We start from the raw sequence: 14,911 nt of genomic DNA, 5'->3' as shown, positions 1-14,911 counted from the left end.
GTCTGACAATACTGTACTCTCAATCATATGTGTAGACAGGAGAAAAAATAAGCTCAATGCTTTTAGTTGCAAACTTAGTCTGTAGATGCCTTTTCATTTGAAAACAAAAAACAAAGGCAAACCCTCTAAGGCAATGTTTTGTCTATAATAAATTTCTCTGTAAGAATCATATTTATAATGAGGCCTGAAGACCTTTTGTCCTTATTTCTTTAAAAAACAAAAAAAAGACTTTGTCAAAAATCATTAAAATCCATTTATATCATATTGTAGACTGAGAAATGGCCTACACCTTGTCACATAAAGTATGATTTATTAGAGTGCATTTTCTCTGCTCTTCTCTTTCAGCCATTAGGAATGCAAAATTTAGATCTAAATTTGCTAAGAACATTGTGGTACAAACTGTTCAGCACACCAAGGGTATAGGCACCCCACCCCTCAATATTGTTTGACCTGTGGATTGCAGGGGAAAATCACTTGTGTTTTCTTTCTGAAAATTTAATTTATTTAGCTGATTAGAAAAGAAATGAAAATGCATATCATTCAGCATATGAGTGAACAGTGTAATGATTAAATTTATGTTTTTCCCTAACAGCCCACGGGATGGGTGGCAGCTGTCTGTACATATTCAGTGCTTCTCATGGATAGTCCTGAGATGTCAGGTGCAGTTTGGCAAGAAGTACAGTGAGTGGGCATGAACTGCTTGAATTAATCATCAGCTGTGAAGGACATTCTCTATTCCATGGGTGCACAGAAGCCTCTCTCTCTCTCTCTCAGCCCTGCTTGGGCACTTGCCAGCTGCTGACAGGCGGCATCGTCACCGCCCGCTTGTGTCAGTAAAGGCACCGACCTGCAAGCACAGGCAAGGTCAGGCTGCCCTCAGCTCAGCCCTAGCTGGCACTGCTGTTTCCATCAGTGTACAGTAGCTGTTATGTTTTTTCCCACCTAGAAAAGGAAAACTCTTCCTCCTCTAAGATACCATTCTGTTCCCAGGTGAGCCTTCAAGAAAGAGCATGTGAGCATGGACAAAGTGACCTCACCTGTTCGGGTGGCACACCCTTTCTGAAGCTCACTGAATCATTTTTGTTTAGAATTTTCATTCTAAAAATGAAAACATTGAGATCAAAAACTTCATTTTACTTGAGCAGACTGTGCAGTACAGAGGACACTGTCTCCTTGTCATTATGTAATAATAGTCCAGCATTAAGTTACTGTGAGCGTACGAAAATGTGCTTGTACTCCTGTGATAATTCAGGCCCGTGAAAGATTATGTCCAAACTAGAATTTTCATGTTCCTTTGAGCATCAGCCAATTATAAGATTAGACATGACATTTGTGCAATTAATAATTCCAGAGAGGGAGACTTCTTGTAAATGGATTCTGCTGGAAATAAGGGTTTCTGAGGGTCCTTTCTTTTCCCACCTACTCTTTTCTCTCCTCTAGTACAACTGTTTTGCATTTGCAGCTGTGGAGATTCAGTCACTTTTCTATGTTTTACAAGAAATGGAGTAAATGGGAGCAAAAAATTGAGGAAGAAAATATACAAGACTATTTGCGTGGGAAGGAAAAAGGCAGAGTACATGATTAAAATTAGTATTTGAAATGGCATATTGAAATATTCCTATAAATACTTGGATGATATTTGTAATACTTCTTCCCTGGGATTTACAAGGACAATGAAAAAAGAAAAGAGGGCTTAGTGTCACAATATGAACCGTAAATATCTCTCTAATTAATCCAGTCCTTTCCAGCTGCTCAGCTGCCTCCAAATGTTGTTTTGACTATCAAAGAAATGCCTAAAATTCTTGTAATCCAGAGTACAGTGGGAATTACTTTGCCAACTCCCTTGTCTGGTTCCTGATATGGACCACCAAATTTACAAGGAATTCTCAGAAAAAAATCTGTTTTCTTCAGAGAATGCTTAATGATGAGTGTCAGGGAGAAGCTGCTTAGGGAAAGGAGGAATTTAATTGTTTTTCATTTCAACAGGGAAAATTTCCCCAAAGAGGCAAATAGATCAACTGAGTACATAGAACATGGGTAGGCAAAGTAAATCATTCAACAGATGAATTGTTAAAAAGAAGCCAATATGTTCTTTATCTGAAGTCTTGGAGGCAAGCTGAGGAGCTATAAAATCACCTGATGCACCTGAGTGCTTTCCACGGGTTTCTGAGTTGGAGTGGGGTGGTGAAGACAGCCCTTCTGGTGGAAGTCCTGGGAGAAGGAATGTGCCCACAATGTGTCCACAGCCCTTGAGCTAGATCTAGAGCCACAATTATTCAATAATTTGTGGGTTTAAGTGAGTTAAATCTGGGAGGTTTTCGGCCTGTGCCAGCTGGCACAGTCCCAGATAAAATGCTGGGACTGCACCTGTGCTCCTGTGGCGGCAAAGAAACGGCAAGAGGGAAGGAGCAATGCTTTGATTTCTGTGTGTGCATGTGGGCTCTGCTGACAGAGCTGCTCTAAAGGCTGGGGAGTGGACCAATGCCCACTTTTTGGTAGGGCTGACATGGGCAAGTAGACTCTCAAACATAAAATTCAAGCACATCAATGTGAAGTCCTGCTGGTGGCTTTGGGAGTACAGCCTTTCTCTTTCTTATTGCTGTTCTTAAGCAATATGTTACACAAAGCTAATAAAACAGAGCTGATTTATACCCACACCCAAAAAATGCTGAGATCAAAAACTTCATTTTACTTGAGCAGACTGTGCAGTACAGAGAACACTGTCTCCTCATCATTATGTAATGGTCCAAAATTGAGTTTACTGTGAGTATACGAAACTGTGCTTGTACTCCTGTGATACTTGAGGCCCATCAAAGATTTTGTCTAAACTAGGTAAAGAATTAAAGAATCACATAATCAGTGGTCCATTCTATCTAATTAGGATCAGTTTAGCAGGTGTCATCAGGGATTTTACAGTTTTGTTCTTGCAGCTGTGTGGCAGCAGAGGAAGGAGCACCACAAGGCAGCCCTTCTGTGAGTAAGGAATGAGGTGCTGTGGCTCCACAAGGTGGCACTAAGAAGTTGTAGAATCGTTTGACTGAATTAGTATATTGTTTTTAGTTCTGTGAGAATGTTAGTTCTGAAATTTTTCAGTATAACTACAGTGGTGTGTTGACCAATAGTCTGCAGTAGAAAATATCCCCATTTTCACATAGATATGTTTTCTTGGTGAGGGAATGAAACAAGCTGGGGGGGAAAAATAAAACAACCCAAAAAAGCCCCCTTTTGGAAACACTTTGCAGTTAGCAAAATATATTTCATGGATTCATGGCAATCACAACTTCCATGAATATGCACCTTTCATTGTGTGTTACATGTCCAGGTATAATTCTCAGTTTTTAATTCCTTTCCTAGAATAATTGCTTGCAACTGCACCGTGCATCAGTGTTCCTGATCCTATTTTCTCAATATATTAACACCATTAAATGGTTTGGAGCCCATATTATCAGTATAGATATACGCTGATATATATCCAAATATATCCAAAGAAAGTGAGATTCTCCAATAATCTCCTCATATGCAATAAGTGTAATTTTTATTTTAAGATAGAAGGAGCGTTAGCATTAGATTGTAATGTGAGCTGATTTTTAGAGTGTCATTAGTTCTTTTTGTTATTAGGCTATAATTACACAGACTATAATTAGACTATGAATTAATAAGCTAGCATTGCAGTTTAAAGTTTGAGGTTTAATTGTAGTGAGTGAAAGACATTAATGATAGGGAAGATTGCAAATACACATGGAAAGTTTGGAAGAAATCATTTGTTGTGGATGAATGTCTAAAATAGTATTTCCAAGGACCTGCTCTATTTTTCTTTAAACATATGCCTCTGTTAAAAGATTTTTCCTTCGGTTTCAAGGGGACAATTGCATAGTTATAGGCCTTGCTGAATCAGAGTATACAGGGTCACTTATGGAAACATACGAGTAGTGTCAAATGGATTTTCTAATCCTATGGACTTATAATTTCTTCATGTCTATAAATTCAAAGATGTCCAGCCTGAAATTATCTTTGCATTTAGATATTTGAGAGCTAAATTCTTATTGTTTCTCATGTGGGTTTTGCTTCCCAGTTACCCCATGTCTGCACATATTTCTGGAGAGTACCCACAGCAAAGGAAAGATCTTAGTTTAGTCATAAATATCAAAAATATAACTTGATACATATCTGCTGGTGTATGGTACCATTATTTTTATTTTCTAATTTGACATTAAATTGTGAATTCCGCTTTCTGAGTTCTAGACCTTTCAAACTTCACAACTTTGGCATCTGACTAGGTGTCATACCCTGCTGCTTAGGTCATCTTTATTTCTTTTTCCCAACTGCTGTTAATGGCAAAATGCATCAGCAGCCTGACAGTTGCATACAAAAACCTGAATTTCCAACTTCTGAACTTTCTTGAGCCTGGCACTCAAAGCTGGGGAAGTTATGAATGTGTTCAAACTGAGAATCATGAATTCATCCCTCTTTTGTGCAAGTACTGAACTCTCTTGTATAAGTTTAGTGGCACCACTGTCCCAGTAATTTTGAAAAGCTGGGCCTTAGGGCTCTGTCATGAGAAAACCAGCATTACTTGCAGGAGTGAACCAGACATCTCTGTCCATACTGATAAACGATCCAGGTCCAAGGTGCAGGCTGTGGAAATGTCCAGTTATCCAAAACTGCAGTTGTTAACAGACCAAACAGAATGATTCCTGGCCTGTAGCAGTCAATTCTTTTAGCAATGTCAGTATTCAGTTCAGTGATACATGAGCTAGGGCTTATTCCCAAGAAATTCTATAGTGAGAAAGAAATTCTCGAGTGAGATGACTTGAGATGGGGGCCAGGCAGGGAGGGAGGATGGCACCATGGTGTAACTATTGAGATTTGAGCCATTCTGTGCCACTTGACCTCATGGCCTGAGAAGGAAAATGGTTTTTTTTCCATTTTATGTAATGCATTAATGATGGCTTAAGGGACCTCTAAAAAAAAAAAAAAAGAAAAATTACTTTACATTTACAGCTCTAACCTAAATGGTTCAGGACTATGTCCCTGGATGTCCTGAACTGGGAAGTTTAGCATGACAGATTATTAGCCAGAATTTAGGTGACTCTCTATATTTGGTGTAGCCTAATCCTAGGTGGCTTCCTAATTAGTATCTTGTGTTTTCAGATTGTCCTCTGAAGATCTGTTCTCAGTTCAAATCAGTCATAAATGTCTTCTGATCTCAGTTAACTCACAGCAGAATCCAAAATCATCTTCAAATTTCTGCCCACAGATATAAAAATGTAAGGAAAAAAATGCATTCACAGTTTTTGCTGGGGCAGCTTGAAAACTACATAACATCTCCCTGGCCTACAGCACAAAACACAAAAATGACTAAGTGATTTACAAGCTATACTTACAAGGGATTTAGAAGACAGAATGCATAATGGAAAATAGAAGAACAGTTTTTGATTTTATTCAGAATGATAGGCTTCTTATGTTGTCCTTTTATTTCAGAAGTGTACCTATTAAATATAAACTGCAGTCGATTTTTCCTTATCTCTGATAATCTGTAAACTCATTACTAGGAAAGACAATTTCCTGGGTCATTCTGGAATTACTGAATTATTTATTGTCCTTTAGCACAGCTTTTCTTGTTGTATAGTAAAAAAGATTGTCTGTGAATCTTTACCTGCAGCTATAAAGGCCAGAGTAAAATGTTCTGAAATCTTACTGTCATCATGAAAACCAAAGCTGAATGATTTGATGAACTCAGTTTTTGATCATAGTCAGTTTGTTTATTTAGTGGTACAGAGAGATGCGATCTTTACATGCTAGGCATAAAATGACAGAATTCATCTTGCCTGCATCCAACTAAATTAATTAATTGTGTAGCTCACTTGGTATCTGGTAAAATAGACATATATCTCTCCAAAAGTCAATCTTTTCATAAACAGAGAAGTAAAGAGATGCAAAAACAAATTGTTATTGAGAGCTCTCTCATTGCAGTAGCACAGAATTCAGGACAAATAATTTATCTCTCAAAAATGTGCCTTTCTTCCACATTAAGGGGCACACAGAGTGGGTGCAGTGCTTTTAGGCCTAGCAGGGGAGTTAGAATGAGATGATCTTTAATTTCTCTTCCAATGAAAACATTCAGTGATTCAAGGATTCTGCATTGTCTGCATATATAGGCAGTAGCCTAAACAGCAAGTGCATTGTGTTTAATTACCCCTTTGAATTAATTTCAGTCAAGCCTTAATTTTTTTGTAATACTCATAACATGATATAGCCAAAGGAAGCATCTAATTTAACCTTTCTTAATTTTATTCCAATAGCAAAATGAAGAGATAAAATACATAGAAAGCAAATGAAATCTATAGGGAAAGCAGCCTTTTCAGAGATACCCCTTCATTTTTCTCACACACACCACAACTCTCTTGAGTGCCATTGTCCCAAAAAATGTGTAGCAGTCAAAGTCTTTTTTACTCACCTTGGTGCTTATGATCTTATTCATGAGAAAGAAATACAAATAAATAGAAAATTAATTTTGTAATTATACAATTATATTTTCTTCAGTAAAGTTCTTCTCCCTCTGTTTTTGTAAAATTCTTTTCTGTGTATCACTTGCTCTGTTTAGGAGTTGAATTTTTGCATGTATTCCTTTGCTGACCTTCATAAGTTCCTAGGATAAGCCGGGTTGCAAGTGACTTGCAGAGGTCTTTAGTTCAATATCAGGTCTAAGATCAGGCCAGGTTGCTCAGGGCCATATCCAGTGTGGTGTTTAAAACCTCCAAGGAGGCACATTTACAACCTCACTGGGCAGCCTGTGCCACTCAGTTTTGTTGCTAATTAGTGTAGTCCTCTGCTATATACTGTAAATTATTATAACAAAGATTTTTTTTTTTTTCTCCCGAAGGTTAGTCTCAGTGAGGAAAATGCAGAGAATTAGTTTTGAACTCCTTTGCTAAAAGTTAGGACTTTTATATTTCAGAACAATTTCAAGACAGTGCCTGGATGGGCTGGCAGGGCAGGCTGGTGCCCATCTCTAGTTCTTCTCAATTCTCAGGGTTGAAGTTTTCTAGAAGTACTTTACTTTGAATAGTTGCATTGCAAATCAGAAAGCATGACAGCTCCTATTTGTTTATCTTATTTTTCCATTAATTTTACTGCTTTGGAAGTTGTGTTTCTTTATGAAGAGAATAAACAGATCTGCCTTGAGCCAAGGTTGCCCTTTCCCTAGGAAATGGGTTGGGGAGCACAAATGTCCATCCCCTAGTGAGAGTGGTGGAGAGGAAACGTCATGGCAAAACCACCCAGGATCTGCAGTTTGTACAGAACCCAAGAGGCTGCAGAGAAGCAGAGAGAAGCAATAACCAGGCCTCAGTGGTGCAGGAAAACAACTTCTGGGGATCAAAGACTCCTTGGCAGTTAGCTTCAACTCAGAAACCCACTTGGTTGAAACCAAGTTTAAAGGACGGGCAAAGGGAGAGGTGCTCATACCCATTGTGCCTGATCTAGTTGCCTAAAGTGTTCTTAGTCATAAATTCCCTATTGAAATTAATTAAATGTTTGGGGGTTTTTTGTTGTTGCTTTGTTTATTTCTATAAGAAAAGCATATAGAAAAGTACGTCTCAGTACTTTGGCTGGCTCTGGGTCCTGTCACAGAAAATTTAGCAGAGAGTTTTTTTGTTGTTGTTGTTGTTGGGGTTTTTTTTGTGATTTTTTTTTTTTTTTTTTGTGTTAAAATTGGCTTGTTTAATTTGACTTGCTGACTCATTTTTCCAGCTGGTCTGTCATCCTACTCAATTCCAGATGAGGCAATAGGAAAAAGAATACTCTTTTGAATATCCCACCCTCTTGCCAAACCAAGTAACAATTAAAATCTCCAATTTTCATTGCAGTTCTTTATCTCTGTTAATTATCCAAGGAACAGTAAATCAGATATATTGTCTCCTGCTTGTTGTCAATAATTTAAATTCTAAATTCTTTATAGATTTGTTGCAGATTTAACACACTGCTGTTTTTCCCTAAATTACACAGCATTTCGCAACTTGAATCCAATTCAGTGTTTCATTTTTACATTTGAGATCAAATGCTAGACAGTCCAGTCTAATTGACTCATATGTTTTCTGCACACACAAGAAAACCCACATGACTTGGTGGCTTTTAATCCAAAAGAAACATCAGGTCTCTCAAGCATCTAATTAGTGACCATCAGTGGGGTTTTTCCATAGTTTTTGAAAAGAATCTATTCTGAATCAAATGTTTAGTGGACAATGAACTGGGAGCAGTGTGAATTCAAAAAGAAAAGAAATATAGTAGGCAGGGACCTTGTGAGCTGAGAGGTGCCAGTATAAAATAACATGGTGATAATCAGATAAGAAAAATTAGATGCTAATTAAGTAGAAGATCTATTAGATTAATTATAGCTGTCATTTTTTAAAAGATGTCAAGAATAAAAGGGGGATGGGAAATGTGGTACATTATTAATAAATGAGGTGTAAACATGCCGGATAAAGTCATTTTTACATTGTCAATTCTGATATTTTCAGGGTAGTAGAAGGTGTTTTTCATCTGTCTCTATCTATATGAAGTATGAGGAAAAAAATTACCATCATGCTAGGCATAATCATTCCTATCCCTACAGAAATGTAGTTGGCCTGACTTATTAGTGGGGAATGACCCTATATGGAGTAGTCTTAAACTATAAAACAAGCACTTAAATCAGTTGCTTTAATTCTCCTTTTAATTGCAGAAACAAAGGGGTTGTATGGATAAAGGAAATCAAAACATATTGTTAATTAAAAATGGCATCCAGCACAAAGCTTTGTTTGCCCTTCTTGCATACAGGGGTCAACACTAATAAAGTTTCACCATTTGCTACCTGCTGATGGATGATGTGAAGCCATTCCTACAGCTCTTGGTGAATACTTGAGCTCTGATTATGTCACACTTTTTTTTTTTTTTTTTTTTTTTGTTTGCCTATTTGGGAAGTGAAGATTTGGGTACTAATTGAACATGCTAAATAGTGTGGTGAAAACTTTTATAAATAATCATTAACAAACTTAGCAATGATAGGTTGTTTACAAGGAGTCTGCAAATTTACAGTGTATTATTTAACAAAAACATTACCTTATTAGTTGCTCACAGCCTGCATGCAAATTAATTGTAGTATATTTTAATTTGAAGCATCCAATCAATGGAAAGGAATTTTCATTCTGATTTCATATTGTGATCTATGATTTGTATATTGAAGTGGTAAAGATCCATAAAGAAAGAGATGCCTAAAAAGGAAAAGGTGTCTGACCCTTGAACAGAGGGACACAAATATAGTGAGCAGTTTATTAAAACTGTTGGGAAAACAGTTTTCCCAGCTTTTAACAGAAGAACTCAAATTTGGAGCAAAATACTCAGCTAGAAGCTGAAAAATGATATTTTTAATTTTTCTGTGTGTCTGGTAAGATTTTTTAAATAATTTTAAAGCAATACTAGGTTTTGAGTTTAAATTTTTCTCATTCAAATCAGAAAATTGCATGGAAAACTATCTCAGCTGAAAAGTCTGTTTTCAGTCCAAAACTTGGAGAGATTTTGGCGAATTTTTCTGAAGCCATAATTCCTTACAGTTGCTGAGATAGATTAGAATAGCATTATGTAAAAAAAGTGGAATTATTCTGAAAAACCTCACAATGAATATCAAGAGCTTAAGGTGAAAAATCAGAAGCTTAACCATTGTATGGAGGTTGATATCTGTTGAACTAATTTAGTGGTTTTACATAAAGAAGACTGAGTCTGAGCAAAAAGAGAAATTGTTTTGTGTAGTATCTGAAAATTTCAACTTTTAAATGCTAAAAAGTCCTGTTTTGCATTGCTTTGAATTCTACTTCCACACATATATTCTTTTTAAGCCATTGGTAAGCATCTAATACTGATATGTTTTTTCAACTAATTTAACAAAACCTGAAGAATTATAATTGCTGCACTAGAATAAGGAACTTAAAAATTAAAATAATTCATGAACAATCACCAATGTAAGACTTTTAAAGTGTGAAGGGTGTTTAAAAGAGCATTCTTCTTGACTCTATGTCATGGAAGAAACAATAGTACTACACAAAATAAAATAGTCTATTATTTTTTACATCTCTCGTATCTATACTGGTTTCAAAAACTGGAGAATTCATAGTGTTCTTTTTCTATTCAAATTTATGAAAAATCCAGGTATCATTGACTTGAGGCTCGCAACTAATAAATGATACACAGTTGTTACATGCATTGGTTTTTGACTTGCACAGGTACGTGTGTTCACATTTTCTGTTGGCCAACATAATTATGACAAAGGACCCATACAGTGGATGGCCTGTGAAAATAAAGGTACTGTGTCTTTCTTTTAAACTGATCTTCACTAGAGCTTTGGGTAGCTGATATCTTTGTTCTCTAAAAATGGCAGGTTTTGCAGCTTGGTTTTGTAAGTTTATTGTATTTGTTATCAACATTTCCAAAGTTAATTTATTACATAATATAGACATGAAAAAGTCATATGTAAGCAAGAAACTGATATATTTATTTCTTTATTACTTTATTTAAAATCTTCATATTGTACCACAGTAGTTTTTATAATAATGAGCCATTATGGTTCAGTTTTGAGAATATTTGTTGTAATAGCCATCTATGTAAAGTTGGAACTGATGACAGATAAGAAATTAGGCAAAGCTGGTTTAAATTAAGTGGTCTGGACAAAAGGATTTTTGTTTGGTTAGTTGGCTCATTACATTTCTTTCTGTTTTTCTCCAAAACCTACAAGGGATAAGATACTTAGAATTTTTTCCCTTTTTAAATAAAATTATCAAAATTATTCTTGCTGTGATTTCTTAGTTTCTGAGAGCTTCTTGTATTTTCTATTTTTATTTTGGTTTCTTTATGTAAGACAAAAAGAAAATGTGAATAAGGTGAAAGTAAGGAAGTAAAATGTTTTCTACATGAAATTTTTACATTAAAAATGTACTCAGAAACATTTTAAGAGTGTGAGAAATTTAAGTCTCAAATATTTTATAATATAACTGTACAAGGCATAAGATGTAGAGATATAGCAGAAAATAGGAATGAAATAATAGAAAATAATAGAGATAAGTAGAAAATATATAATTTATCAAACATTTGCTTATGTTTTAAATAGAGCAATTTCCAGGCCTGACTGAAAATGTGTAACTATTTTACAAATTGGTGAGAAGCAGGAGTAGAGAGGTGAGCTCAATTACAAAGGGTCTCGAAAACTAGGACTGCCAGGGAAGAGATAAAGATATGCTCAGACAGAAGAGTAACATAAAGCAAAGATAAGAGAAAGGCATAGATATGGAAAAAAACTCCAAAAAACAAACTAGAAGAATCCATAGCCTGGATGGATAGCATACATATGTGTCATAACCTCATGAAACCCTCAGCATGCTGACAAGTCATGCAAAGGATACTGCAACTCCATGAAGAGCAGATTGTATTGTCAGATAACAAGGGAAAATTGACATTTGTGTTCTGAACAGTTTTTTTTTACCAACATTGTATCTCAAAATACTGTGTGCGTGTGACCTCCATTGTTTTAAAACAAATGAGGACCAGCTGGTTTAAAGCATAACCACCTATGTCATCTTATTATTGAAGCAAAATCATCATAATCTTCTGCCCAAAAGTCCTGTGATTATTTGTTTGCACATCCAAAGAAGCAGTTTTATTTTATTTTTCCAAAATTAAAAGATTTTGCATACAGCAAAGGAAATTACTAAGATCAATACTTTTGCCTCTCTAATTCTCTGCCTCTTCCTTCCAATCTGACTTAAAATTTTCTTGGATTGAAGATGGATCTCAGTGCCTGTCTTCAGTCTTATTACACAGACAGTATTTTAAATATTTTTAATTCAAACAAATGAGCAATAAAATCAGTGCTAAATAAAGACATTTCTGATGTACATTCTCAGTGTAGGAGAAATACCCATTAGCTTTTTTTCATTCCACAGAGTGCCTTATATTTTTATACTATGAATTCACTCTTGTGGCAGACCATAGCTATTTTTACATTTCTATATGCATTCAGCATATAATTAGGTTGCTGTCACAGCATATTAAAAGAAACATTAAATATACTTGCACATCATAGTAACTGGGATTTCATGAGTACAAACTCAGTGTATGATGCAGCGTTAAACAAAAAAGCCAAAAGGAACAAATTATAACTGTCATTACTTAAGAGTAACTACCTTGGTCTGTTGATGTGGTGATCCATCATATGGCCATGCATTGTGGTGGCATCTACTAAAAAGTATTTCATTCATAAACAATAAATCTAATACAATTTAGACTAGAAATTATATGCTAAATTAAATTCTTCAAGATTAAGAGTGCAGCGATTTATTATGGTAAAATGACATTATTTCTGTTTCAAATTTTAGGTTATTATTATGAAATCCCATCTATTGGAGCCATAAGAATAAACACCCAGGTAAGTGAGTTGGCCAAATCCAGATGCAGTTTTAACATGCAGAAAGTGGATTAATATATGTTCTTATATATGTTTGCTCTTCACCTCTGCTAAGATCAATTGAATTTTAAGATTCACTACCTTAAGAAAAGAAAAAAAACAATTAAGGCTTTCTTCTACATTTAAGGGATTATTCTCTTAAAAATGTTCTGCTTTTTCTTTTAAGTGGTTGCAGAGAACCAGTCTAAAACATTATCCCTGTTACCCTGGCCAGCTGGCCCAGGGCAGCTTGTGTGCTGGTCACAACACGGGTCACGTTCACCTCCTCCAAAGCAGGCTGGCCACGGGCACACCATGGAGTGTCTGAAGGGCTCTGGACCCTGCAGGCCTCTGCACAAGGACTCTGCTTTTGGCTCAGCTTCCCTCCAGACCTTACATGGTCCCTCAAACTTTGATGCTGAGACATGACAGCAATGATATGATAAAGTTCTATAAAAACAGTAATTTTTCATAAAGTGCCTAGGCATTCATAGTTCACTTTCTGCCATACTTTCTGCATGATCCAAAGGGCTTGTATCACATGGAGGGGGCTGTGGATGTATGTGAGGGGATAGCCCTGCTAGAGCATCTGAACTCATGTGGGTGCTACAATACAATCCTGTTTTATAGGAGAGGTAACTGGGTGGATCCAAACCTATTGGAAGAGACTGCACTTCTTTCCGTCAAAAAGGATGTAGGAACGTGTTAGCAGACTTGAATGTAGATAAATAAACGCACAGGACTCCGAGGTTGTATGATGAGATCCAAACTGAAGATGGACAGTGTAGAAGAACAATTATTCTTTTCAGTTGTCTGAAAGTCCAGATACTCACATGTCCAGAACAGCAGAGAAATATCATAGCAGTCCTTTGTCCTTCCAAGGCCAGGCATGACATTTTTTGGCAGAAAATAAGAATCCTTTTTTGGCTTGAATAAGAACTCTTTGATTCTGTTAAACTCTTCCAGACAGTGTCTGGCAAGATGTATCCCTAATAAGATCAGACAAGTAGAAAAAGTTGATGACTGAAAAAAGGTTGATGGCATCCACTCCCAAATAAGTCGAGAAACCTGACATTTCATAAGATCACCAGCTTTAGCCATACTCACAAACTGAAGGAAGGCAGGAAAAAGAGGTTTTATAGCTCTGATTTTTGTTATTCCAAAAGAAGTTACACAAATTGTTGCTGTAGGAGCTTAGCATACCCAGATGTTACACCACTCACCCTCCATTGTCCACTCTTTCTTCTGGGTTGATGGTTCTGTAATCTGTTTGTAATTTCTTTATGTCATTAGCAATTAAATAAAAAATAGTTGTAATTCTCATTTTGTGGAAAAAGAGTGGTGGTTATGAGTGTGTAAGGTCTGTGTGACTGGGAATGAAATACAGGAATTACCTTTTCAGTAAATACCACAAACTGAGGATTGAGTTATTTTGTGGTACAATTTTTAAGAAGAAAATAAATGCTCCTCCTGTAGTAATGGTGACTTTTGATTTCCTTTCTTCCCCTGATATTTTGAATTTTTACTATTTAATTATTGTTTATTTTAATATTGTTTGTGCTCTTTGATCTAATAATTGCCTTCTGATGAGTTCATTACACTTTTTAACAGGAATATCTGGATGTTTTGGGAAGACCAATGGTTTTAGCTGGAGAGCAAGCCAAACAAGTCCAATGGACAAATGTCTATCTGGATGCTCTGGTATGATCTGTATTTATCTCTACTAAAGTAAGAATTTTAGAAAACCAGTAACTGTGTGGGTCTACTTTCTCAAGAATCCAATTTCTTACAGTTACAAACATGATATTCTTGTCTATCATCTATACACGTCAATACCACAGCCTCTAGGTGAGATCTATTTATAATGTGCTGGTCTTACTTGCACCTGGTATCCTTCTAAGTGTCCTGAAATTTAACAGAGAAAATCAGTTTATTCTCTGCAGACTTTAAAGTGTAGGCCACTGCTGTTCTCAGATTAAGCAACAAAAAAAAAAAAAAAAAGAAGCAAGTAGCTTTCCATTGTTGTACCTACTGCAGTAAAGGTCAATTGTTACATTTCTGGTGAGGAATTCTTAGAATTCCTAGTTTTTCTTTTATTTCTTTTTTTTTTCCCCTTCCAAAGAACATTCCAGGAATAATGAAATCTATCAGTATTACTAAGAATTTGCACAAATTTTGAACTTGGGTTGTTGTAATTCCTTGGGGATATAAACAAAAAGAGATATGAAAAGCTTTCTTACTGCTGAATTTATCACTTTGTTCTTGTAAAACACACATGCTCAGGAAACTACAGGAGGAAAAGTATTGTTAGCAGAAATCTAATCTCTTTCTCTGAATAAGCTACTTCTGAGCAACAGGGCAAAAATTACTGCAAAATGGTCATTTGGACTCACGTATTTATCCAAGCTCACATAGTCGTCTAACGTCATGTCAAAATGCACA

At 36.0% G+C, this 14,911-nt stretch overlaps 1 protein-coding gene across 3 annotated transcripts in view; it reads left to right on the top strand.

Moving 5' to 3' along the window:
• Positions 1–14,911, top strand: part of CACNA2D1 (calcium voltage-gated channel auxiliary subunit alpha2delta 1) — a 359,280-nt gene that overhangs the window by 292,569 nt on the left and 51,800 nt on the right. For all 3 annotated transcript variants that reach the window (XM_041474556.1, XM_041474555.1, XM_041474558.1), the window contains exons 13-15: positions 10,257–10,335; positions 12,402–12,451; positions 14,081–14,170. In XM_041474556.1, the coding sequence (XP_041330490.1) occupies positions 10,257–10,335; positions 12,402–12,451; positions 14,081–14,170 (219 nt within the window). The remainder of the gene's footprint in view (positions 1–10,256; positions 10,336–12,401; positions 12,452–14,080; positions 14,171–14,911) is intronic.

This window comes from Pyrgilauda ruficollis, unplaced genomic scaffold (genome assembly GCF_017590135.1).
Source record: "Pyrgilauda ruficollis isolate IOZ18807 unplaced genomic scaffold, ASM1759013v1 scaffold33, whole genome shotgun sequence".
Lineage (NCBI taxonomy): Eukaryota > Metazoa > Chordata > Aves > Passeriformes > Passeridae > Pyrgilauda > Pyrgilauda ruficollis.
The sequence above is the reverse complement of the archived record's forward strand: the minus strand, read 5'-3'. Positions and strand labels throughout refer to the sequence as shown.